Here is a 24149-nt window from a genome sequence, read left to right on the forward strand (position 1 = left end):
GAGCTGTGGTTGTTTGCCTTCCTGAGTGCTGACCTGGTGAGACTTCCTCAAACCCTCCTGCCATTGTCTGTGCCGTTGTTTGTCTCTGGGGGTTGTGTGGAGATGGCCTGGGGGAGGTACCAGGCATGTGCTGGTGCCCACGGGATCATATAACCACAGAACGGCTGAGGTTGGCAGGGACCTCTTGAGGTGATGTCACCCCCCCCCCCCCCGCTCAGGATGGCTCAGTGAGAGCTGTTTCCTCGGGCGTGTCCCTCTGGGTTTCTAACACCTGACCTCTCTGGGCAGCCTGTTCGGTGCCGGACCATCCCCGCAGCGACCGAGCGAGTGCTCTGTGGCTCACAGCTCCCTCGCTGGGGGCTGCTGCTCTCCCCCAGCCGTCGCGGTGCAGGGAGCGCCAGGCCTGGCGCAGGGAAGGCTCAGTGGGTGCTCTCTGAGGGGTGTCTGCATCCCGCTCTGCTGAGGGTGCCTGTGTCGGGGGGTTTGATCCTGTCTGGCGCTCAGCATCCTGTGGCTGTTCTCCTCTTGAACTCGGATCTGTCCTGGGAGCCTCAGCGTTTGTCTCCCTCCCGGGCTGCTGGGTGCCTGTGCACTCCAGCAGCTTTACAGCTTCTCCCTACTAGCAGCGCTGGTAATCTTTCTGCTTCCTGCACTGTTTGGGCCTGTCTCTGTGTGTTTGCTCTGCTCTCTTCTCTGCCCCTTTTTCTTGTGCTACTGAGCGGGTCCAGAGGACGGCCTGGCTTCAGACAAGCTCTCTGCCTTTTCGGAGGAGCCTTTCTCTGGGCAATGTTTTTGCCAAGGTGCTGCCTTGTAATCCAGATCTGGACTGGGGAGCTTCCCAAGAAGTAATCCAGCAGCCTCAAAAATCTATAAGATGAATCAACTTCCATCATTTTCAGTGATATTTAAGGTCTGACCCCAGAACACCAAGGCCTTCTGGTGCTGCTCCGTACAGTACCCAGTGCCACAGGGCGATGAGTACCTGCTGACAAGCCCTTGTAAAATGTTTTGAATCCTGTCAATGTGAGATCTTCTTTTGAAGTAAATCTTAAGTTCGTGGTGCATTTCAGTGACCCTTTTGTGCTTTAAAATCTTGACAGAGAGTTGATTTTAACTGATTTCTTAAATTTTAATTTTTCACAAGTAGCTTCTTTCTGTAAGCTGAACACCAAAACGGCTTCTTTTTTCTAAAGCCCATTCACGTTTCACAGGAAGGATCTGACTGAAATTAACCTTTGGTGATGTTCTTTGAAAGCAATACAAATGGGAATTGGACACCTATATATTTAAATTGTTTTTTAATAATGAAGAAGGAAAATAATATAGTAGTTGAATTTCCTTAAATGGATATTTTAAAGTAATTGTGCATAGGCCTGTCTTTTTGTTTCTTTCACGGCAGTAGTTAAAACAAAAGTGATTCTAGTCTCATGGGCTCTTATTGTCAGTATTGTCTATCACATGTGTTTAGAAAAAGAAATTACTTCTGTTTTGTACTATTGCTTGCAGACTGTAACTCTTTGTTGCCCAAGTGCCTTGGTGTGGAATTATTCCACAAATGAAAATAAGAACGTTAATCCAGGCTCGCCTCTGGATTTACTTCAAGTTGCTCCATCTAGTTTACCTATGCCAGGTGGAAATTCAGCATTTAATCAGCAGGTAAGCTTTTTTCATTGTCACATTAGTAAGATCTGTTTTATATCCCAAATAATGATTTGGGATCATTAGGACTTAAGCCAAGTTTAGGTATTTCTGTAGGTCTAGTTTCAAGAGTAGTGTTGTGCTAGTTTGTGATGACCTTACTTTGTACTTCATTCAGGTACTGATTTTGTGAAAATACCAGGAATTTTATTTACTTTCAGATGTTTTCTGTTATTAAACCGCAATTACTTTAAGATGTAAAATGGCAAATAAGAAGCAGCTTGGCGTACTGTATTGAGATTATAGACTTTTCAGGCACGCTGAAAGTTAACTTTTGTTGGATGGAATACAAGGAAAAGATATTTTAGTGTACAAGAGGATTTGTAACAGACAAAAGCATTTGAACAGAACGTACTTCAGTTTGTTGTTCCCAAATGTAGGGAGTGTTGCGGCACACCATAGGGTACCTTGCTCCTGCTGAGAAAGCTGTCATAAGCTGAAGGTGAAAATAGAGACTTCCCACCACTAGCTAATTAGCAACTGTCTTTTTTACAGGTTCGGGCAAAGATTTATGAAGTAGAACAGCAGATAAAACAAAGAGGTCGTGCTGTGGAGGTGCGGTGGTCTTTCGACAAGTGCCAAGAATCAACTGCTGGTAAGACAGCTCAAAATGAAACCAATGGTGGGAGCTTTAGGGTTTGCATCTGTTCTTCTCCCGAGTATAATCCTGTTGTACCATAATTAATTCTAGTAATACATTTGACAGATGAATGTAATGCAACGACTGCCTGTAAATTTTTTTTTGTCCTCTCTAACTCCCATCTCTAGGGGTCACCATCAGCCGAGTTTTGCACACCTTGGAAGTGTTGGATCGGCACTGTTTTGACAGATCAGATTCCAGCAATTCCATGGAGACACTTTATCATAAGATTTTCTGGGCAAATCAGAATAAAGACAACCAAGAGGTAATGGCTACACTCTCCTCTCACTTCATAATCTGTAGACAGTGGATTTTATTTTTACTTATGAGAATTGTGTGTGTGTGTATTTGATACAAAAGCTTTGTGTTTTCTTGGTGTTATTTTTTCTTGACTACTTGATGTTTGGTTTGTTAGGAGAAAACAGTTCTTTGCTGTTATAACTGAATTCTTCAGTGCCGTGCACTGTAAACCTCATTTGGGAGAAATGATCTATCAGGGTTATGTGGTTGGTTTTTTGGGTGCTGCCTAGTTAAATACTGGATTATTGTTTGATGACAGCTCTTAAATCTATTGTAGAAACTAGTAAATTAATAGGTTAAGTATAGTAAAATATTCTAAAACTGCATACTCTTATGTTTTTTGATATTTTTACCTGTGCTTCTAGAACCATTTTCAGAGATCATGAGAAACTTTATGCGAAATCTTTAACATTTTACTTTTTTTTTTGTGCAGTGCAGATGATAATGTCACTCGGCCTATGTATAATGTCAAACTTTTGAGTTTCCTTGGAAAATGTTCGGGGAAAAAAGAAATAGCCAGTTTTAATAATATACCGTTGAAGTAAAATTTTAAAGTGGAAAGTATTAGTGAATATGTCATAGCTGCTCATGTTAATGTTAAGAAAACTTTTATGCAAAATGGCTTGTTTTTTGAATGCACCTGTTTTTTGTTCATGACTATGTGTTCTCAGTGATTGATGGTCACAATTGAAGACCCTCTGTTGCACAGAAATACTGCATAATAACTGTCAATCAGCGTTTTAATGACTTTGCAATGAGCAAGCAGAACATAGTGTCGGGGGGGAACGTCTCTGGCAGTATTTCCAGAGACACACCTGCCCACGAACCCTGTCTGTGAAGCTCAGAACTGGTAGGGAGGAGGAACTCTTGCCAGAGTTGTCCTTGTGTTTCAAATACACCATTACGGCTGTGAGAGAGCACCGGAGGAAGGAGAGCTGTCCAGGCAGGTGAAGTTGTTGAACGTTCTTAACCCTGATGCTTGGATGGAATCAGAAGTTCAACACAGAAGTTCTTTTGTATTTCTAAAATGGGTAGGGTGTGATATGCTTTATCGTTTCCATGCTAGCTTTTTGTTTTCGTCTGCTTTTGGGGCCAGGTGGTATGGTTCTGTGCTGTTGCCCTTCTGCAGTTCTATTTGTGTCTTTTTTCCTTCTTTCTATCTGTATTTCAAAAAGTTTTTCTGAGTTCCAGCCACAATTGTACTAACAAACTGTATTTCAAAAGGCAGTGGTGGTAGGGAGACTTCTGAATGTAAGGTAATCTGGTCTGCTGTTGTCTGCTGTTACTGCACTTTATGACTTGAGGTTGAGCTGCTTGAAAACAGCTCTCAGACATGTGCTTCTCAGTTCTGGGTACCAAACATTTTTATGAAGGCCTGCCTAGTTAATTTTCAGGGCTACCCGTCTCCTAGTGGCATGACATTTTACTCCGAGGTGAAGAATGCTGAGTAAGGGTAAAGCGTTGCCATATGTGAGTGACACATGCCTGTGCTTGCACAGTGGTCACAGGAGGCTGCAGGCAGAGCAGAAGCAAAGAAGATGCTGACTTTTTCTGAGAGAAAGAAACTGAGCTTTGAAAGTTTCGGTCTTGCCTGACTAGATCTGGAGCTGATAGGAAATTAAACTTTTAAATTATCTGCAGGTTCTTAACCTCCTCTGGAGTTTTCAAGGCTGTTGGTTGTCATTTGGCTCGAGCTTAACTCGTGGCAGCTAGACAAGAGGTTGCCTTGGGATGCTGAATGCCCGATGGATGGTACTTTTGACATTTGCAGTGCCAAAGTTATGCCCGAGTTACTGGTGGAGCGTTGAGCTGGTGACCTCCTGGATGGGCTGGTGGGGGGCGAAGCCCAGCCCCGTGCTCCGGCCAAGGGCTGCAGAGCTGCTGGATGGCCGCGGAGTGTCGGTGCCTCCCCACACTCACTGCGCCTCTGCTGCGGCGCTGCGAGGTTGAGCATGCAGGGACATCGCCACATGCGATGCTGTTTGTCTCTTCTTGTCTCTGTTTCCTTCCCCCTGAATAAACTGGCTGTTTTTTCTTGGCAGAAAAGGCCGGAAGTTATGAGGTCGTGTACACTCTGTTTTCAGCTGGCAACTCATGTGAGCCTGTAAGGACTTTTATTTAGTAAATAAGATGCCCATCACTAGGATATCTGCCTACTGACGTAGTTATTTAAAGCAAAATGTACTTTGAAGAACAGCTATCTGCCCCTGTTTTGATGTGAGCCTGACAAACATGGTTGGAACCTATTTCCTGTCTGTTTTTCCTGTTGGATTGCAAAACATTGTCGTGAAGGCTGCAAACGCAGGCAGAGCAGGTACATATGAGAGCGGCACTGCAGAGCGCTGGGCACGTGCTGGAATGGGAGGGAGGTGGCTCCTGCTGAAAGCTTAGGCTCTGAGAGAGACTGAAACCACACAAACGCGCCCAGGATGCTGCTTTCATACATGCTATTGATTTCTTCAGAGTTGTTTTAATATATAACTCATGATTCCAAGTGTCAGAGCAGAAGGGCCCTGCAGGGGGAAGGGTTGCTTTTCACCCCACAGGGAGCTGCAGAGGAGTGGTTCTGAAGACTGGTATCCGGTGACATCGGTGACACAACATGAGAGAGCAGGGGGTACGCTGAGTTGGAGCAGGACAGATGGGGCAGGTGGATGGCAGGTGTTGAACCGAGCTCAGGTTTTGAGCAGCGTGTTGCACGGGGCAGAGGTGGCACACTGAAGCTCTGTGAGAAAATGGGATGTTAAATCCACATTTTGACCAGACCCAGAGCAAACCCTCCAGCCTTGACTTGAGAGGCCACGGAGGTGGGAGGAGAAGCTGATGCTTCTCCAGTGACTTGGAGATGCCTTAGCATGGAGGAGCATTATTCAATGCTTCATTATTAAGCAGACTTTAAATAGGAGATAAGAATTGTGTTGCAGCTTCTGACCGACTGTCCCTGTGTAATCCCGTAGGAGTGGCCACGAGGCCTGAGCCTCGGTCATGGGTCACAGCCTGGGTGCTCGTGGGGGAGGTTCCTTGCGGGCACCCGGCCTCTGTCAGGCTCTGTGAGTAACCCAGAAAGCAGCACTTACTACATCTGCCAGATGCTCAGCTTTTTATCCAGAAAGTTCTAAATGATAATAACAGTTGTTGAATTCTTGTGGTGTGAAGGTCTGACAGCCGATAGAAATGTAATATCACAGTTAATACAGTAAGAATGATGCTACCCCGTGAGTGTGACCATGCGCACTGTGAGTAATACAAAGGATGTTTCATTTCTAGTTCTGCTTCACTGACTTGTAGAGTTTCTGAGTAGATTTGGCTGAGTAGGAGGACTTGAAATCTATGACGTGGCATAAAGCAGTAAATTCACTTTCATTTGAGATGGTGTTGCAGAGAAAACTACTGGCCTTATTTGCTAGCCGCAGGTATTTTTCATCTGACACTTCCTTGACTCACAACGTCTCTGTGCACAGCTCCAGAATGATTACCTCTGTGGTGGTTATTGGGGAGGCATCGCTACATAAATAAATCCAGTAAACGGTTTATATTGCTACCACACAGTTTGAAATGAGAGTAAAACTGTGTTGCACTCACCCAGATTTGGAACACCTTCGATTCCTCTCCACCCCCTTTCAGAGATCTGAAGGCTTGAGTCAATTTGTGCACAAGTAGAGTCCTCAGAAGAGGGAGCCAGCGAATGCAACAGGGACTTTTTCATAATGTTTCTGAAAACTCCTCTCTGAGTTCACCTGTCATCTTCCTGGCACTTAAACCCACCCAACTCTCACCTGACTTTTGGTCTACCTGTATTTTATCTGTCGTAGCCTTTCAGAGATACAGCTAAAGCAGGGAACTGAGACAGGATTCCACACACACCCCCCCCCCCCAATTTGTTTTGTTTTAGAATGGTTCGTGAGACTTTTTAACTTGTCAGTCTTCTGTGTAGAAAAATACATTTGGTTAAGTATAGCTTGAAACACCCCTAAGCAGTGGGAGAGACACCTGGTAAATGAAACTTCATACCAGTATTTTCTAGCTAGTATGCAGCAGTAAATGGGTGAAAGGAAAGAGAGCTTGATTTTTAAGGACCGATATTGAATTTCTTGAAATCACTATATAGAATCCTGAAACTTCATGGATATTTGTGCACTCTGATTGCTTTTAAGGTTCAGGTCTCTGAACTTGTATTTCAGTCTTGCTTCTCATGTTGTCTTTGAACTGCAACTGAATCCTTACGATGCCAAGAGATGTTTTTCATTTTAGAGTGAAAAAGTCCTGTTTTGAACTTGGTTCTCACGAATAGGGCTTGTTACAAATTCAGAGAGTTAATATTTGTCTTTCTGAGATCACTTTGCTGGAAATGAAACAAACAAAAAAAAAAAACCCCAACCCTGCTGTGTCTGTGGGAAAGGAGGCCTAACCATGCCTTTTGGGTTAGTAAGCTGCAATTTAAACAGTTCGTTAGTACGTAAGGGCCCTGAATCTGAGCATGTTGGGATGCATGACGGGTAAGAGAGACAAGATGAGCAAGTAAAATGGATTAAAATATCTGCAGAATTGGAGCCTATTTCCACAAGCACTGAGAAGGTGGAGCATGTTCTGAGCGTTCTTGTAACATTTTTAATAATGTGGTTAGCATTAGTTCAGTTGCTTGAATTGCTTACCCACACAAACAAGCTTGAGATAAGTATTTTCACCCTTTATTCTTTCAGTAACTCCAACATCAGACTCCTGCTCACCTTGGTGTCTAAGGGAGTTGAAGTACAAAATCTCTCTGGAAGGGGAAAATTTATTTTGTGACTTAAATGACTGATGGGGTCCTTAAAAAGAACACACAACTTGTTTCTTCTTTTTATATGAGACAACTTCAAAGCGGTGGTTAGTATTTTGAACACGGTCTCATAATTTGAAGCAAATGTGCAAGTTGTACTCCAATAGGAAGGTGTGTTGGAGCTGTTGTCAGTGCTGCGGTGTGTGGGTAGAGCTATGCATGGGAGTGCTGTTCCATAAGAATTCACGGCATTTCTTGAAATAACATCCAGCTTTAACAGAAAAAGGTCAGATTGCCCTGGTTTTTCTCCTTTCTTTAGGCTATCAAATAAGTCATTTATGCAATCTTTAGTTTAAAAAAAAGGACGGTGACTGTTGCTGGCTTCATACCTAAAAGTCTAAAAGTGCAATTTGCTGTTGATAACAATGTTACTTAGTTTCTGCTGCTCTCCTTGTCAGTGAGAAAGATTGTAACCCAACAACCCATCATGAAAGGAACCTGCTGGGGTAACTGAGCCTTAGCCCTTGAGCGTAGGTGGTTGGGTGTGCGATGCCGACGAGGTGTCCTGTTAATTGTGACCCGTCAGTACAGTCAGCATGTGCTCCTGGCTCTGGCTTTGTGCCCTGGGGGTGCAGGGGCTCTGGCGGCCATGGGAGCCCCCCCTGCGGTGGGTGGGTCTCGCATGACCCGCTCCCCAACGCGCTGTGCAGTGGGCTGGCCGCGGCGCTGCACTCGGGTTTCCCTACGCGGAGTGATGGCGGTGGGGACGGGCAGCGGGGACGGGTGGGCTCGCTGGCGGGGACAGGCCCAGCCCTGCCACCTTGTCTGTTCGCAGCTGTCTGAGGAAAGCGGCACAGGCACAGAGCTGCAAGGGGTACTCACGAGGGCTCCAAAAACAGGGGCGTGTGAGATTTGCTTTGAATTGTGTTCGTGTGTGTTCTCGTATATGGTGACCAGAGTTGCACTTGGGGCTGTTTGTCGTAAGGCTTAAACATCTGCTCCCTCGGGCAGCGGAGCAGCGGCAGTGGAAGTGGTCAGCTCACCGGCGGCAGGCTTCGGTGGTTTTGCTTTGCTGTGCTAAGTGCAGCTGAGCGTAGCTCTGAGGGCAGTCGAGTAACAGGCTGCTATTCCTGGCTTAGTATCTCTGGCAGCGTCTGAAGGAAATGCTTGTACGTGTGCACATGCTTGTGTGTTCCTCAGAGTCTGTCTGCATGCTGGCAATGTTTGAACAGTGTGTGTATTCCTTGGGGGAAAAGCACCCTCATTTCTCTCAAGTGGAATATAATTGAAAGCCAAAAATCAGCTTTCTTCTACAATTTGACATTTCCTAAAACAACCTAAGCCCCTTTTTTTAGGCCAGAACAGAAGCATGTAGGAACACTTTCACAACCATTTTTTCCTTCAGAAGTACCCCGTGTAAGTCTTCTTTAAATGTCTCTTGCCAGGATTTCCCTCTCTGTGTTTGCCCCAGCACAGTGAGCTCTGACCTTTGGTGTTAGTGCCCCATTGCCCCACCTCCTCAAGGCTTCCCTCCTTTACTTCTCTGAAGGGATTCAGGTGTAGGAGCCTCACTGGCTCCTTGTGTGAGATGAGCTGCGGTTCCCTGTAAGAAGAGGCCAAGGGAGAGCATTCCAGCATCGCTGCCCCTGGGACGCTGCGGGATGTGGTGCAGGTGCAGCTTCAGGGAACGGGCAACCTGACATGCTTTGCCTCAGCTCTGAGGTCCTGACTCTTGCCTGAGATACAGCAGCACTTGGGGGTTTTGTTGTTAGCAGAAAGGGAAGGAAGTCAGTGTGGAGGTCAGACTTTCAGGTGCTCTGCGTTGCCTTCAAAAATGTATCTGTGCTTCTGTTGTTAGCTGACCGCATCTGACCACAGCAGTGGTGACGTTACCACATCACTTCAGCTGGGTAAGAGAAAAACATTTTCCCCTCTTCCCTCCACTCCCCCACCTCTAGTCGTGTAGTACCTCCTGCTCGCTCACCCGTTGAAGTGTACTTACAGGAAACTTCTCTGGGTGGTGTGTGTGCAGGTACACAGCAGCCTTGTTTAGCGTACAGTTGTTTTGTATTTTTTGAGGAGGATGACTGAGGTAGCTTTGAAGCAGTAACTTTCATGCTTGTGGGTCTGTAATGCCCAATCACTCGGGGAAAAAAGTATTTGCTTTCTGAGGGGGCTGTGCTTGACTCTAGCCCTTCTGATGTTTACTTCAAAGTGTAGTTTCCACTAATCTTGGGGAAAGAGGAAAAATCGCATCTGCTTAATGTGCAGGTTGATCTTATGTTTAAGTGTTTAGAGATGGCAGCCAGCTTGGGCAGGAGTGAGGAAGTTCAACAGATCCACTTCAGTAGCACACCAGAAAAAAATACTTCCAAAATGTGGGTGTTAGTGGAAACGGAGATTGGCTGAACACTCAATAGGTAGAAGCGTACTATATCCTATTTTTCTGGATTATATCCAGATTTTCTGAAGACGTGCTGCTTCTTAAAAATGTCTGTGTTAGGTCAGAAATAAATTGAGTTTTCAGGGAGTTTTTTGGCCTTGGTTTTCTGATAGCTATACCTTTAGAGGTTGGGGTGTTTTGTTTTGTTTTTTTAATGCATCAGTGGGATGCAAGTAATGGTCTGGAAAGAGATGAAGGAGGTTTGGAAGACTTAACGTAAGGAAAGTGTAAATTCTGTGTGGTTGATTGGCTCGAGAGGCTGTGTGGTGTGCTTTTCCTGTTTCTCTCTCATAAAGCAGATCACCCTTTTCTGGTTTTGTGAAGCAACATTATGATAAAGGAAAATTTTGATTTGAGTATCAGCAGTGTGAAAACTGAGATTGCCCTCTCTGGCTTCCAGATTATATTTAATTTGAAAACACTGTGAATAAAGCAAATGTGTGCATCTGTCCATACTAAAGAATAAAAAGTGGCTTTTGTCTTCATCCCCCAGAACTCTGGCTGCTGCTGTTTGCTCAGAACTAAACCCACTGGCAATGGGTGAAATGCGTTTCTGTCTTTGTTCTTCACTGAACAGGTAGCCCCAAACGACGAGGCTGTGGTAACGCTGCTTTGTGAGTGGGCTGTGAGCTGTAAAAGGTCCGGTAAGCACAGGGCCATGGCTGTAGCCAAGCTCCTGGAGAAGAGACAAGCGGAAATTGAAGCAGAAGTAAGTTATTTCTACTTCCAGAATAGTGCAAACAGTACGCTTAAAAAGTAAGATATTTCCAAGGAAACATCACCTTAATCCCTACTCATTACAAAACAAGCAGGTTTGATGGCATTTGGAGCACCGGGGATTTTTGTTATCAATCTACAGTTTTTAAATTCTAGATAAATTTAAAATGAAAAAGCCTTCTATTTAAAAGAAGAAGTTACAACCTGACTCAGAATGGTTTGTGTTAGCTGATTTATGTCTGTCTGTCTGAAGGGTTTGACTTCCGTGGAGTCCCTTAAGAAGGGGGCTGTGGGTCTGGCCGGTGGGTCAGGGCTGTTTGCCTGGCAGGGACCTCTGGGAACGTTCCAAAACTAGGATCTGTTTTGAGGCAAAATTTGAGTGTCACTTTAAATGTGGCATTCTGTAGAACTCCTTTGTTTTCAGGGCAAATGAAACGTGCCCTGCCTTGGCCTCCCCACATCCGCACAGCGTGGGGGTTCTCCTGGCCTCGGGTTTTGCCCCCAGGAAGGTGACGCAGGGTTCCCGTCCGGCCTGGCTGCAGGCACAGACAGGTGAGAGCGTGCTCTGAGGTGCGTCTCTGCAGACAGACGTACAGACAGTGCACAGAGGTGCAGGAACACGCTCCCTTCCCAGAGCCGCTCTGCTTCGGCACCACATCATCATGCTGCTTTTTGCCTCGCTCCCACCGAAATCCCCTCAGTAACTCCCTGGTTATTACTGTCTGTAGTGTAACGTACACAAACGAGAGGAGGTACCTTTTGTATTCACGTTGGTCCTGGAAGTTCTGTATCTTCAATTTTTGCTTTTATATGAAACCATGTCGTTGCAGATGATGGTACATGTCTCAGACATTCCTTTTCAATAAGTAATCCAAAGTGATTAAATAAACCACCTTAGAAATAACCAAACTAGGTAATGGGAACAACCTGTCGTTCTAGAGCAAGTCTGGGTTTTATGAAGAGGTAGGAAACAATCACACGTATGGTTGCCTCAGATGCAAATTGTGGAATATTATATGCATTTGTGTGTAGATATATGCCTTTTATTTTTTATCTGACTGTGCAGAGATGTGGTGAATCTGAAGTCCTAGATGAAAAGGAGTCTCTGTCTTCAGCCTCCTTGACAGGTTCCAGTCTTCCTGTTTTTCAGAATGTCCTACTAAGGTTTTTAGATACACAAGCTCCCTCATTATGTGAGTATTAACTAATTTATATTCCAAAGTAGGTCAGAAGCAACTGGTCTGCTGTCTGGCTGCTGAAGTTACTGTTGCTGTTGTGCGTGGTTCACAGTTTCTGTGATAACCTGCTCTATTTTCATACGCACAATTTTTTTTTCAATCTCCTGCCTCGTTACAGGATCTTTCTGTGATTTTTATGTCTTTCTTTTCACAAAAGGAAAATTGGCAGAACCTATGTTTATTTCTGTTTAAGCTGTAAGAAATTTGGAGGAAATTCCTTGCACTCTGTGCATATTTAACACTCGCCTCTTTTTGACACATCCACATTCGAAGTGGCTGACTTGGAAATTACACACAAGTGATAAAATCAAAAGCTGTTAGCTGACAAACAGGTGGATTGAAAAAAGGATCTTTGTTCACTGTAGATTGCTCTATGAAATGTCTTGGTCTAATAAAACTGCCTGATACTGTAGCTTCTGTTTATGGTATCTTAAGTACTGCTAGTTAGAGCATTTTTTTTTTTCTAGTGCCCTTAAAGTAAAGGGGATTTTAAGTGGTTCGAAACATGATACTGAAAAATCTCAACATCCAAAAAAGGAGAAACTTCTTAAAAATTTGTTACAGACTCTGAGGTATTGGCAGTGCCCTGTTTTCGTGCCAGTGGTGACCCTGGTTTTAATAAGCCACCCAAACTATTTGTGTTATTTAGACTTGTGTTTCTGACATGCTTGTTTCAAATGCGGTATCGTCCTTCTGCACCTGGGTAGCTCTGTGAGGCAGGGTAGGGAGAGCAGCTGGGCAACGAAAACTTAATAACAAAATTTTATATGTTGTATTTCTTAGTGCTTTGGCACTGGCAAAATAACACGCATTTATTTTAATAAACTTTTTGCTGATGTGCATGAGCACATTTAATAGATAAAATACACTATCAAGATTTAATAAAATATTGCTTTTACATCTTGGAGGCCTGGCATGCAGAAATCTTGAGTTCTTTGAAAATATTTTAAGGGGTTTTCTGTTATAAATACAAAAGTACTATAGATAAGACTGTGACATTTACTGTAGTAACGTAATTTGGGAGGGAAGGACAACTGTTGGGTGGTCTGTTACAACCCAGAGCTTCAGCTTTAATTTTTCTTCACACAAGGAATGTCCTCGCCCTCTTCCCCCCTCTTCAATTTTTAGAAGTTCATGAACATTGTGCTTAACTGCTGACACCCTGCAGCTGGGGCAGGTGAGTATGGGGTAGGATGCTCTGGAATCCCCTGCTGTCTGAAGTCTGTCCTGTGTCTGGAGCTGACAGCAAAGCGAAAACATGCTGATTAGATGGGAAACGGGTTGTTCTGTGAGACAAAGAGAAACCTGTGCAGGGTGCCTGAGACATTTCTAGTAGGCCTTTAAACGTAATTTTCTGGAGTTTGCAATTTAGGTAGTTGAAACCCAAATACTTCTAAGTTGAAACTACAGTTTAACTTTTTTCTTTTTTGGGTAGCTGACCCAAATAGCGACCATGAGAAGACAGAGTTTGTGAATTTGGTGCTGCTTTTTTCTGAATTCACTCGGCACGATGTTTTCTCCCATGATGCGTACATGTGCACTTTAATATCACGCGGAGACTTGTCAATCACTGCAACTACTAGACCACGTTCACCTAATGGGGAAACTGTGGATGAACACTATTCTAAGGATCATGATGTGAAACTGGAGGTAACCCTTCATGCTGTTTCTCCCGCGTGTGGTACTCTGTTTTGTTAAACATAGATTTTCACACATACATAGTATTTCAGATGCGAGATACTAAGTTTTTTAATCTGTGTCTCCTTGTCTCTCTCTCTTTGAGAAGACTGAAAGTGATCCATGAGCTTCATTCATGTATATAGCTGTAAATATTGCTGGTTTGGTGCAGATACACTGACCTGACAGTTATCTGGTGATCTGAATAACTTGGGACAAACAGAAAGGCACAATGTAGACTTCTGAATGTACCAGTGGAAAAACTTATTTGCAGAGGTGCTTCAGCTGAGGGAAGGGAGAGCAGTAAGCAGGAGGAGTCCGCGGGGAGCCTGGAGTAAGCCCCTTGTCCTCTCCGTAGCGTGGGGCTTGCTGGCCCTGCACAGGCCAAGCGCTGTGCAGCCCTGTCCTCTGCTGCTGGGTGGTGGGGAGCTCGCGGGCTGCGGGGCCAAACCTCACGGCTCGTACCTGCACCGTCCAGGGGCAATCCCGAGGCTTCCACCAGATGAGCAGTTCGTAACCTTTTCTGACACTACTGCAGGAGGAAGGCTGTTCTAACCTCAAGACTGCAGACCACGTGTGTACTCGTGTGATGAGGTGTAGCCTGTTGTTCTGCTGCACGGTCCACGTGGAGCCTGTGGGCAGCTGAAGCATCATCCTCTTACATGTCTTTGTAGTTTCTTTTGTATATCTCTTACCTTGGTCTCATGGCCAAATTTGCCCTGAAATATAGGGGGTTTCTACAAGTTGCCTTTTGTGGTACAACAAAGTAAGAAATAAATCATGGGAAGGTACAAGAGTTGGCTTCCTCTTCTGTAGGTGTCCCTGGAGCAGAATTGCTCACAGGAGTATGCTGTAAAGTTTTGTTTCCCCCTTTGGCTCCTGCCCTTTTCTGTGCTTTTGGGGATTTAAGCTTGAGAAATACTTCTGTGAATTAATGCTTATCCTAAAGATCTAAAATTCGAGATCTGAAAACTTACCATTAATACTTTTTTCTTAACTCTTAAATAGGTGGAGTGTTTGGGTTTACCTGTGAGCAGTGAAATGGGTCTTCAATAAAATGTAACTGATATTTGTTTTTCTCTCTGGCAATTATTAGGATCATAGTATTATGGAACACATGGGCATTGACTCGGGAACTGCTGGTATTTTTGATGATGTAGACAAGAGTGACTTTAAGGCAGATTTTGGTTCGGAATTTCCAGTAGGTTTAACTTTCAATTTTCTGCATGCCTTTGATGCCTGTGCCTGCTGCCTGCGCTTCTCATGGAGTGTCTCTCCGTGCCCCTGGCACCACCTTGCTGCTTCCCCCCACAGCCGATGTCCTTTGGTGTCCGGTCCCTGCCATCTCCTGTGGCAGCACATGGCCTCCGTTCTCTGCATCCCTGCCATGTGACAGCTTGCTGCTCCTCCCTGCGTCCCCTGCTTCTCTGCCTGTGTGTTCGCACGCTCCTCTGCCTCCTTCCCTTCCACCCCTTGCCCTGGCATCTTCAGAGTGCTGCGTATTACAGTTAGGCACGAATAAATACGCAGAGCTACCCGCTTCTGTGACATTGAGGAACCTCCCCGATACCATTTGCTTTTCCAGTGACTGCTCTGTGTTTCGGCTCTGTCTTCCACATGTGTTTCCCCCTCTCTTTTTCCTTGCTCTTAGCCTGATTCTGCATTAGTCTTGAATCTTCTGGTATCTTCCTGTGGACTGGGCCTTGTCCTACATCCGCATGGACTCCTCTGCCCAGGCCTGTCGGTGCAGACCCTCTTGCGTGATATTGGCGCCCCTGTTTCTGTCTGACATCTGGCGTGTTGGTGGTTTCAAGCATGTCCATGCGTGCCTGCAGCGTCTTGTCACCTCCCGCTTCACCCTTTTCATTATTTTCCCTCAATCACTGGAACACCTCATTGTGGTTTGTGTGTCACAGCAGCATAAGAAGTGTGGAGTTTGAATTTGTAATGCCTTTCTTCCTGACTGAATACTGCTAATTTAAAACTTGTCTAATAACAGTGGAGGTTTGCATAGAGATCTGATGTGTACATGTATCTTAAGTTTCAGGCTTGATTACAATTGCCCTTGCTCTGTCTATCTTTGAGAACCCTCAGATGTCTAAAAAGTAACTGTAAGCAAGAACAAAATCTCTGAATGCAATTGCTGAATTTCGAAAGCTAGAGGTTACACTTACCTTAAACGTTTGTTTTACATGACTTAGATTTTTTCTCCGATGCCTGGGGAGTCGTGTGAGAATGTGAACTCTTCTTTGGATAGAAGAATTTCAGTTACCAGCGAGAAGTCAGTCAAGAGGGAAAGACTGAGAGAACTGATTTTTCCATCCAATTACGACCTTCTTCGCCATTTGCAGTACGCAACACATTTCCCCATACCTCTGGTGAGTGGCCCCCGCGCTTGCGTGTGTAACGGTACTGCCTGATGGGACAGCAGGGCAGTTAAAGCAGCAGAAGTCGGCTGTCTGAAGTTCGCTGGGCTGTGTGAGCTCTGCCCAAGGGCCGCTGCCCGCGTTGCCTGGCGCCGTGGCTGCCAGCGCGCCGGCAGCTCTGCTCTAGTGGAGGGGGGTTCGCTGGGAGAACGCATGAGGGTGTCATAATGTGGGCTGACTGGCTCGGGTTAGGGAGGCAGGCACCACAGTAAAGCCACCACGTTCCAGGGTCTAATAAGAGTTTGCTAAATAGAAAATTTGATACTGTAGTTGGGCACATGGATGAATAACAAAATATCTGAAAGAAATAGTTCTGAGATGTGTAGAGGACAGAATGGTATTATTTCCTCCCACCCACTCCTTGCTCTTTCTAGCATGGATTTTTGGCAGCTGGTGCTGCTGTGTGTGTCTGTGGGCTCATGGGAACTGAAGAAAGCCCCACGAAGAACATTCCAGACCCCAAACCCTCATTCAGATGATGACTCATACTTTCTGCTGTGCTGGAAAAAGGGCCTAAGTACTGAGCAAGCCTCGAACTGGAATGTATCTACTTGAGAATTTTTTTTTTTTTTAAACAACAATGATAACTTTTTAACAATACTAAATCCTGTCAACACAGGAAGTGTCATGTGAGAGTCTGATGTGATAACCTGGGTTTTCTTTGCTTTAAATTTCTTACTTCACAAAGTTTGGCTTCTGACTTATTGCAGGTGAATTGATATGAGAATACTGAATGAGCTATTTCTGTTCAGGACAGGTTAGAATGCTTGCTTAAAGTTTGTCTCATACTTTACCCATTTTAAGGATCAGAAAAAAGAGAACTTGATTTGGTTTTGTTTCTGAAATGTTTTTGATTTACAGATGGAGCTAATCCAGGTATCTGGATTTTTCCTGTGCAAATTGATTTTTAAATTTTGATTACTGATTATTCTATATGCATTATTTTTTGGAAGTAATTGTAAATTAGAATATTAATAAGGTTAGTTGCTGTTTTGATAATTTTTTATAAAAACACAAGCAAAGAGAACACAGTGGATATTTATACTTACTCTTTATCTTAATTTTAAAATTTCTTTGAATTTTCTGGGTAATAACATGTTAGCTTTTTTCATATTCATTGAAGCAGCAGCAAGGAGAGGCAGTGGAACTTGGCAAGAACAAGAAATTTATAAAAACTGCAGGTGTGATGTAAGCAGATACAATAATTTTTAATCAGTGCAGCTTAAAATCACTTTCTGGAGTAAATAATGCCCTCTAAAGTCTTTTGGGTTAATTGTATATGTGAAAACTTTGCAGCTGAAGAGCCGCTATTAAATAATCTCTTCACTTGATTGCACCAAGTCATTTAATATAGTAAGTATACCATCTTTAACTTAGAAAAGGTGAGTTCAGGTGTTTTTACCATAAATAAGTACAAGGTATGATTGAGTCTGAGCACGTTGCGTTCCGAAGCGTTGCCAGTCCCTGGTGGGTCATCCCTGGTACACTGAGCTGTTTCTGAAAAAGCGTTCTGCTAGTTCCAACCCGCTCTGTGAACGTGTAACAAAGCCATTGGTACTGCTCAAGCTTTTTCTTTCTGCTTGGGCTTACGGCTCAGCAGGAGCGTTGCTGGCCACGGTAGCTGTGCTCAGCAGGGGCCTTGTTGGCCACCGTAGCCGTGCTCGCAGTTGCTGGTTGTAGCGTGGGCCTGTGCTCTCCTGATGTATTTCAGAATCAGCACTTCTGCATCTGCTCTTCACTTCTGTGTTGTTCCTCTTCCTCTGTGAAAACCTTTGCCTCTTTGGGTGCTGCAAAAGTCTTGCTAAATTTCAGTCTGAATGATTTGGACAGATGGTAATACAGAATAGGGTCGAAGCAGAGGTTTGATACTGCAAAGAGCAAGGTGGATTCTTTAGCTTTGAAGAGAGCTTGTTTCAGGGAGCAGCTGGTTATGGTATCGCTCTGGCTCAAGGTGTAGGGGATACGGACAATGTGGTACGGGACAAAGCACAGTAGGTAGCCTGCAGTTACGAGCAGGATGTTGATGAGGGCTTTCTTCACATTGGCATAACTCTCGCTGTATTTGTTTCGGTAGAGTTGTCTGACAACAAGGAAATTGGAAATCAGTATCACAGCTGAAAAATTCAGGAATATTGCTGTGCATATGAAATTCGTAAACACGTGCCAGTCTCTTCCAAATTTTGTTTTGAAATCGATGCATCCCGCACCAGGTCTTTCTTCAATGATCTTTATTGGAATAGCCATGTTGGGCACCGTTACGAGGAGAACCATTGCCCATACAACTGCAGACAGCATCTTGGCAAAGCCAGGCTCTTGAATGCGGTAGGTCTTAGAACTGTGCATTAACTGAAGGCAACGATCCATGCTTACAAATCCCAAAAATGTAATGGATAAATACATGTTCAGGTAGATGAAGCAGGCTGTAACTTGACAGTGGAATATTCTCAGTTTCCAGGACGCAACTCCTAAGTCAACAATAATCTTTACTGGCAATGCCAAAGTCAACAAAAAATCTGCCGTTAAGAGGTTAATTAAGTAGATGCTCATACACTTCTGTTTCTGATTTTTTTGTGTGAATGCCCATAGTGCAAAACAGCTTCCAATAAATCCCATCAGAAAAATCAAGTAGTAAAAATAGGTAAAAGCTTCCATTTTTTCACCGAGCTGGCAATGTGAAACATTGCTTGACATTGTAAACTTCTTGTGCAAGTTGGTTTTGCTGCTAGGAGATATCAAGAACCTGCAGAAAGAACCAAGACAAACATTAGTGACATCAACTATTCCTGAGCAACACTAGTTATTCTCTGAGGATTTTGTCTGATTAATTTCATGGAAAGAATGCAATTGGGAAGAAATAGTTTTCTCTCTCTTCATGCTACTTCACAGATCATAGAATCCTGGAATGGTTTGGACCTTAAAGCCCATCCAGTCCCAACCCCCTGCCCCGGGCAGGGCCACCTTCCACTAGCCCAGGTTGCCCAAAGCCCCGTCCAACCTGGCCTTGAACCCTTCCAGGGAGGGGGCAGCCACAGCTTCTCTGGGCAACCTGTGCCAGGGCCTCACCCCCCTCACAGGGGAGAATTTCTTCCTTAGATCTCATCTAAATCTCCCCTCTGTCAGTTTAAAACCGTTACTCCTCATCCTATCTCTACATGCCCTTGTAGAAAGTCCCTCTGCAGCTTTCTTGTAGGCCCCCTTTACTCAGGAAGGCTTTGTTCTCATGTTGGAAAAGGTTGGAAATGTATTAGGATTTGTTATAGAAAGCATACAGACTTCTGAGAAACTTTTCCACTAGAGCAGTTCTTCTGAGTGTTTGGTTCAATCCCCCCTGCCCCAACCAACCAAAACACCAAAGAATGTTTGAATCTGTTTAAGGATCTGGTTAATACTAAAGCTGGTCATACTAAAACCTCGTAACTTTTGGACAATTGAAACAATGCTAAAAAAATGTAATATTTGTAGCATTCTTGTTCTATAAAAATGTATTAGGAGTTTTGAAGTTAAGGCACTATCAAACCAATATACAGATGAGCAAATAGTTCTAATCAGTCCTGAGTTTGTGAACTGTTCTCTCTTCCTACTTGAACAGAGGAGAAATTAATCGCATATTTTTATGAAGCCTTTAGAAAAAGCACATTTTGAAAGAAGCAGCTATTAAATAATTTTGCTCACTTTTTAGGCTTCACTAGAAGTTAGAGCGAAGAAAAGTAGATTTTGGTCTTACTTTAACTAAATATACTACTCCCTGACTGAGGTGTTTTCCTGGTTTTGTCTGCTATGCTGTCAGACTGCTGCATGGAATGTCTGTGGGAAGGGAGGCACATTTGTTAGAATTTCTTGGAATGAAAAGCAGTACATTTATGTCATGAATGGCATTAGACTGCAGCACTCTTATTTCATTATATTGTTCCTAATTTTAATATACAGTATAAGAGAACTACTGCATTTGCACATTTGTTTTCTGCTATAAAATATTTATGCAGGTGTGCATAACCTGTAAACCAAAATGATTGCAGATACTCCAATGATTTAAAACGGGGGAAAAAGCAGTTTGTTTCTTGCAGTTGGCTTTCTGCGGGCAGTCGCTGTTGTCTTGAAAACACGTGCCCAGACTGAGCTCGGCTCCGCTGGGTGAGGGTAGGCGAGGAGCGAGCAGCGCTGCCGGGGCTGCGGGGCTCACCGCCACGGTCCGGAGGCCGTGGGAGCTTCCTGCGCCGCGCGCTGCGCAGCCCCGCTCCTCCTCGGCAAACGGAGCCCTGAAATCCTGCGGAACTGGGGCCTCCAGGGGTGCCACGCTGCCGCGGCCAGGCAAGGCTGGCTACAGGCAAAGCACAGGCTGCTGGGCTGGGTGCTTGCGCCTGCCCTCCCCGCGGCTGGCCCCAGTGACCATTTCAGGCAGGTCTAGATAGGCTGGGACAAAGACTGACAGCACGTACCTGTCTTAGTGGCCTCTGGGCTCTCCTGAGCATTAGTCTGCGCAGCTCTGGTGGCTCTCGGCGACTGCTCTGGCAGCCCGGTAGCGTGTTAATCTTTTCCTCTGGCTGTGTCTGCTGGTTTTTTAAAACACGTCTGTGGTTTTTAAATGTGCTGATTGACGTAGTTCAAACTGGCGTTCAAATAACTAAACCGTGTGGAAGTTACCTAAGAGAGAGGTAACAGAAAACCGTAGGCGTTCATGGAACGCCCCGAGAGACCTCTCTTTCCTGCTTCTGGTGTGGCGGTGGGCAGGAGGTGGGCACGGGGCAGTGCCCTTCCCCACCCACTGCCCGGGACCAAGCGAAGAGCGATGGGGACAAAAATGCCTGTGGACGAGCTGCGTTAGACATGTCAGTGGGGCCAGTGGCGTGGATTATTACGAGTCTTGCAATTCAAAGCATGTTTTTGTGGGGAGGATGCTCGGAGTCGCTTGGCCCATCAGCGTGAGGGAGCCGCCAGGGACGATGACAGTGCCGTAAGGTGGCGGATGGCCGGCGGGCCTGAGGGCAGCGCCATCTTCGCTCTCTCCTCCTAACTTCAAACCCAAAGATTTACGTTTAAATATTTATTGTGTGTTCACATGTGCAAGGGTGACAAGACAGGTGTGGTTTGGTCAGCCCTGGCATGTGGCCTTTTTCACGTAGTCCCTAAAACTTTATCGGGTGAGTTCCAGACTCTTGACCTGGGGCTGTAGATGTGTGGTGTCAGTGGCCGTTTCTTTGCTTTTGTTTTTAAAAATCTGAAACTCTCTTCCGCCCCGCTCCCTGTCTTACATTTAAAATCTCTCTGGAATCAGGGGTTTGCAATGGAGCTTACCCTCATTCATTACAATATTCCTGCATGAAATTCCAGGTATTTTTAGAGTTGCAACCTAATTCGCAGATTTAAAGGCACATAGGGATTCTACTGATAGCAATTAAAATTCTAAACCTTTGGACATTTGCCAAGCACTATTAAAAATAAAAATGACACATTGGGGATATAGGGGAAATGTTTATAATTAAATTGTTTTTTTTTTGGTTTTAAACCAGGAGAAACTCTCTTAACACCGGCTAGGGGGCGGAGAGACTGACAACGGTACTAAAACCCCAAAATGTTAGCACTTTGTTGTAGTTGAGAATCCACAGGAATTTACAAATTGTGTACCAGAGCTTTGTGAAGAAACAAATTACGAACGTCTGGTTTTAAGTTTAGTCATAAGCTCGAAGTTCAGACCACGTTTGTTGAAATGTTTGCAGAGCTTCATAATCTGGAATGATCCTGTGTTCAGTTTTGAGCAAACATGAGTTAGTTTTACGGTGTTACGCTCATCATGAAAAAGTGATCTTTCCATACTTGTATTTTTCTTTTTTTTCTTTATACTTGAAACATAACATTCAGTTGTTTTTTTTTTTTTCTCTGTGTGTCTCCCGTTTTCTATAGAGTGAGTTTACAGCTCAGAAAACTTTCCCAGGTCTGAAAAGACAAGGTGGTGGTGGTTAGGTAGACCTTTACTGAGAAATGGTCTATGCTTCTTACAGATGTGTTTTGGGAGGAGAAGAAACATGAGAATGTGAATCTATTGAGTCATAATCCTGTTTTTATTGCAGTTTGGTGTCATCCTCTTCCCCTGTCTAGATGTCTAATTTGAAAGGCCATTTTAGTTCATAAATTACAGATGCAGATGGTAGATTTTGCTGTAATTAAAGTTGCTAAGCGCTTCTTATCATAAAGCCCTCTTTTTGGTGGTTTAAGCTTTGCTGAATTTTTGACTTGTGATTTGCAATTCTCCGTGGTGCACGGCTGCTGAGGCTGACTCCTGGGACTGGGGTGTGGTGCAAGGAAGGGGAGGGGTGCTGTTGTGGGTGGGAATTCAGCCAAAATGATTAAATAATTTCTGGGAACAAAGCTAGAAAAAATAGCATCTAAACCTAAAAAAACCCCTAAATCTGATGACCTTTAAGAGCGCATCAGGTGCCTTGTGCTTTGAGTTGGGCGCACCAAAGCCGTATGTGGGTGGTCCTTGTATCAGGATCACTTCTGATACCTCTCCACATTTCGCATGTTCACCTGGAGAAAGGTTTCACCTCCAGGAAGTTTCCAGAGGTTTTCTGAAGCTCTGCTGTTAGTAGGCTTTAACCCTTTTTTCCACTTCCGAGCACCCTCCACTGCAGGCGTGGTCCAGCCCAGCGCCTGCCACCGGCACTGGTGCCCCGGGAAGGGGGAGCCTGGGACTCTGGCCCCGCTGAGGGAGCGAGCTGGGGCTGGCCGCGGAGGGCTGCGGGCTGCCTTACCCGCGGGGGAGCTGGGACAAGGGGCAGGGGCCGAGAGCAGCCGGGGTGGAAGGGGAGTGAGTTTGGATGTACCTCAGAGTCCTTGCGGGGTCTCCGTGCCTGGGGTTCAGCTCTTGGGAGCTGTGAACTGTGTGTGGGGAGCACTGGGGCCGTGCGGGGGGGAGCAGGCATCTGCTCGGCCGGGCTCTGCTCCTCAGGGATGAAACACTTCGTGTGACGACGCGTGACAGCGCCAGCGTGGGCTTGGGGTGCGCTAGGACTCGGCTTGGCTGAGGATCCCCCCCGGGAGATGCCGCTGTGTGTTTTGTCCTCCCCCTTCAGCAGGTCACCTCGTTACCCTGAACAGGAGGCCTTGTTCAGAGTTGCTTAAATTTTATGTGCTTGCTGTCCACAGGAAAGAATGTATTGTTTACTGGGGAACTGTGGGCCATATAACTGTTTCCCATCGTGCCCAAGGACACATAGTACGTATCATTGTCTGTACAAATGTTTCTCATCAAATACAAGGACAGATTGGACGCATCAGCTAGGTCAGTCTGTTCCTCACACAGTCAACCATAATTAGTAAGGAACCTCTAACCAGGAGCTACCGTCCTTGAAGAGGTGAAACATCCTGGAACATGGAAGCTTGTTAAAATTGTTTAATATAAATTAGTTTAATTAGAGATTAGACTGTCCTTTGGAAGAACTAGCCTCATTATAGTCGTAAGAATCACACCCACTGCTTTGAAGACCCCTGCCCGAATAAAGCTCCTCACCCTTTGAGCTTGCACAGAAAATTAAAAACCCACTGTAACTTTAAATCGGAGCGAGTATGTTACTAACAGTGAGGGATAGAGGTGATAAGTAAGTAACCAATAATCATTACAGTAAACATGCAATCATGTAGTTTGGAGTGTGTAAATGCTTTGAAGTTCTTTGCTGTGGTGTGCTTGATTATGGATGTTTTCCACCTAGCACCCTGCCCAGAATAAAGCCATATTTCCTCTCCAAACTAATCTTGGTTTTGAGAGTCTTTATTTCAGGTAACAGCCTCAGGGGTTATTTACTTAGGGCTCCACAGATAAATGTCCCGTGGGATTTATTCGGGATTAAAGCTAATTAAAGATGCACTATAAGGGGCGCAGTTAAATTTAAAAGGACAGTTTTCTTTAATTTTGCACTGGAGGATTGCATGTGAGTGTGCATTTACAGAATGTTTGTCCTTATTTCTGCAGCTTACGGTGAGGTGATGTCTCTGAGCCCCTTGTTTTCATTGTGTGTTCCTGGCCTTCAGTCCTGGCGAACATGCAGTGTTAGCGAGCACTGGCCCGGCATGGGTGTTCAGGGCTCTGTGTGAGCGCCTCTCTTTACGTCAGGAAAATATAGAACAACCTGTTCATCCAGCTGGTAGGAAACTGATGTTTGAATCTGTCATTCCTATCCCTGTCTCTTTTAAATCAGGAAGGTTGTCAAGCTGAGGGTTACCGATTCCTTTATATAAGGTTTCTGAGCCTGCTTTC

General features: G+C 44.8%; 2 protein-coding genes across 2 annotated transcripts in view; one reads left to right on the forward strand and one right to left on the reverse strand.

Moving 5' to 3' along the window:
• The window catches only part of MED12L (mediator complex subunit 12L), a 138728-nt gene that overhangs the window by 15800 nt on the left and 98779 nt on the right, over nucleotides 1-24149 (forward strand). Inside the window, exons 8-15 of the mRNA XM_074878325.1 lie at nucleotides 1507-1656; nucleotides 2194-2293; nucleotides 2467-2603; nucleotides 10418-10549; nucleotides 11624-11750; nucleotides 13231-13445; nucleotides 14569-14673; nucleotides 15674-15850. Coding sequence (XP_074734426.1) covers nucleotides 1507-1656; nucleotides 2194-2293; nucleotides 2467-2603; nucleotides 10418-10549; nucleotides 11624-11750; nucleotides 13231-13445; nucleotides 14569-14673; nucleotides 15674-15850 — 1143 coding nt within the window. The remainder of the gene's footprint in view (nucleotides 1-1506; nucleotides 1657-2193; nucleotides 2294-2466; nucleotides 2604-10417; nucleotides 10550-11623; nucleotides 11751-13230; nucleotides 13446-14568; nucleotides 14674-15673; nucleotides 15851-24149) is intronic.
• Nucleotides 16898-20418, reverse strand: GPR171 (G protein-coupled receptor 171). The gene is made up of 2 exons (XM_074878334.1): nucleotides 20335-20418; nucleotides 16898-18638 (listed from the first exon to the last, which is right to left on the reverse strand). The coding sequence occupies exon 2, from the start codon at nucleotides 18587-18589 to the stop codon at nucleotides 17612-17614; it is 978 nt and encodes a 325-aa protein (XP_074734435.1). The 5' UTR covers nucleotides 18590-18638; nucleotides 20335-20418; the 3' UTR covers nucleotides 16898-17611.

This window comes from Strix uralensis, chromosome 9, assembly GCF_047716275.1.
Source record: "Strix uralensis isolate ZFMK-TIS-50842 chromosome 9, bStrUra1, whole genome shotgun sequence".
Classification (NCBI taxonomy): Eukaryota; Metazoa; Chordata; class Aves; order Strigiformes; family Strigidae; genus Strix; species Strix uralensis.

Coding starts and splice junctions, on each gene's coding strand:
- GPR171 (XM_074878334.1), bottom strand. CDS start 18,589: ATGTCAAGCAATGTTTCACATTGCCAGCTCGGTGAAAAAATGGAAGCT.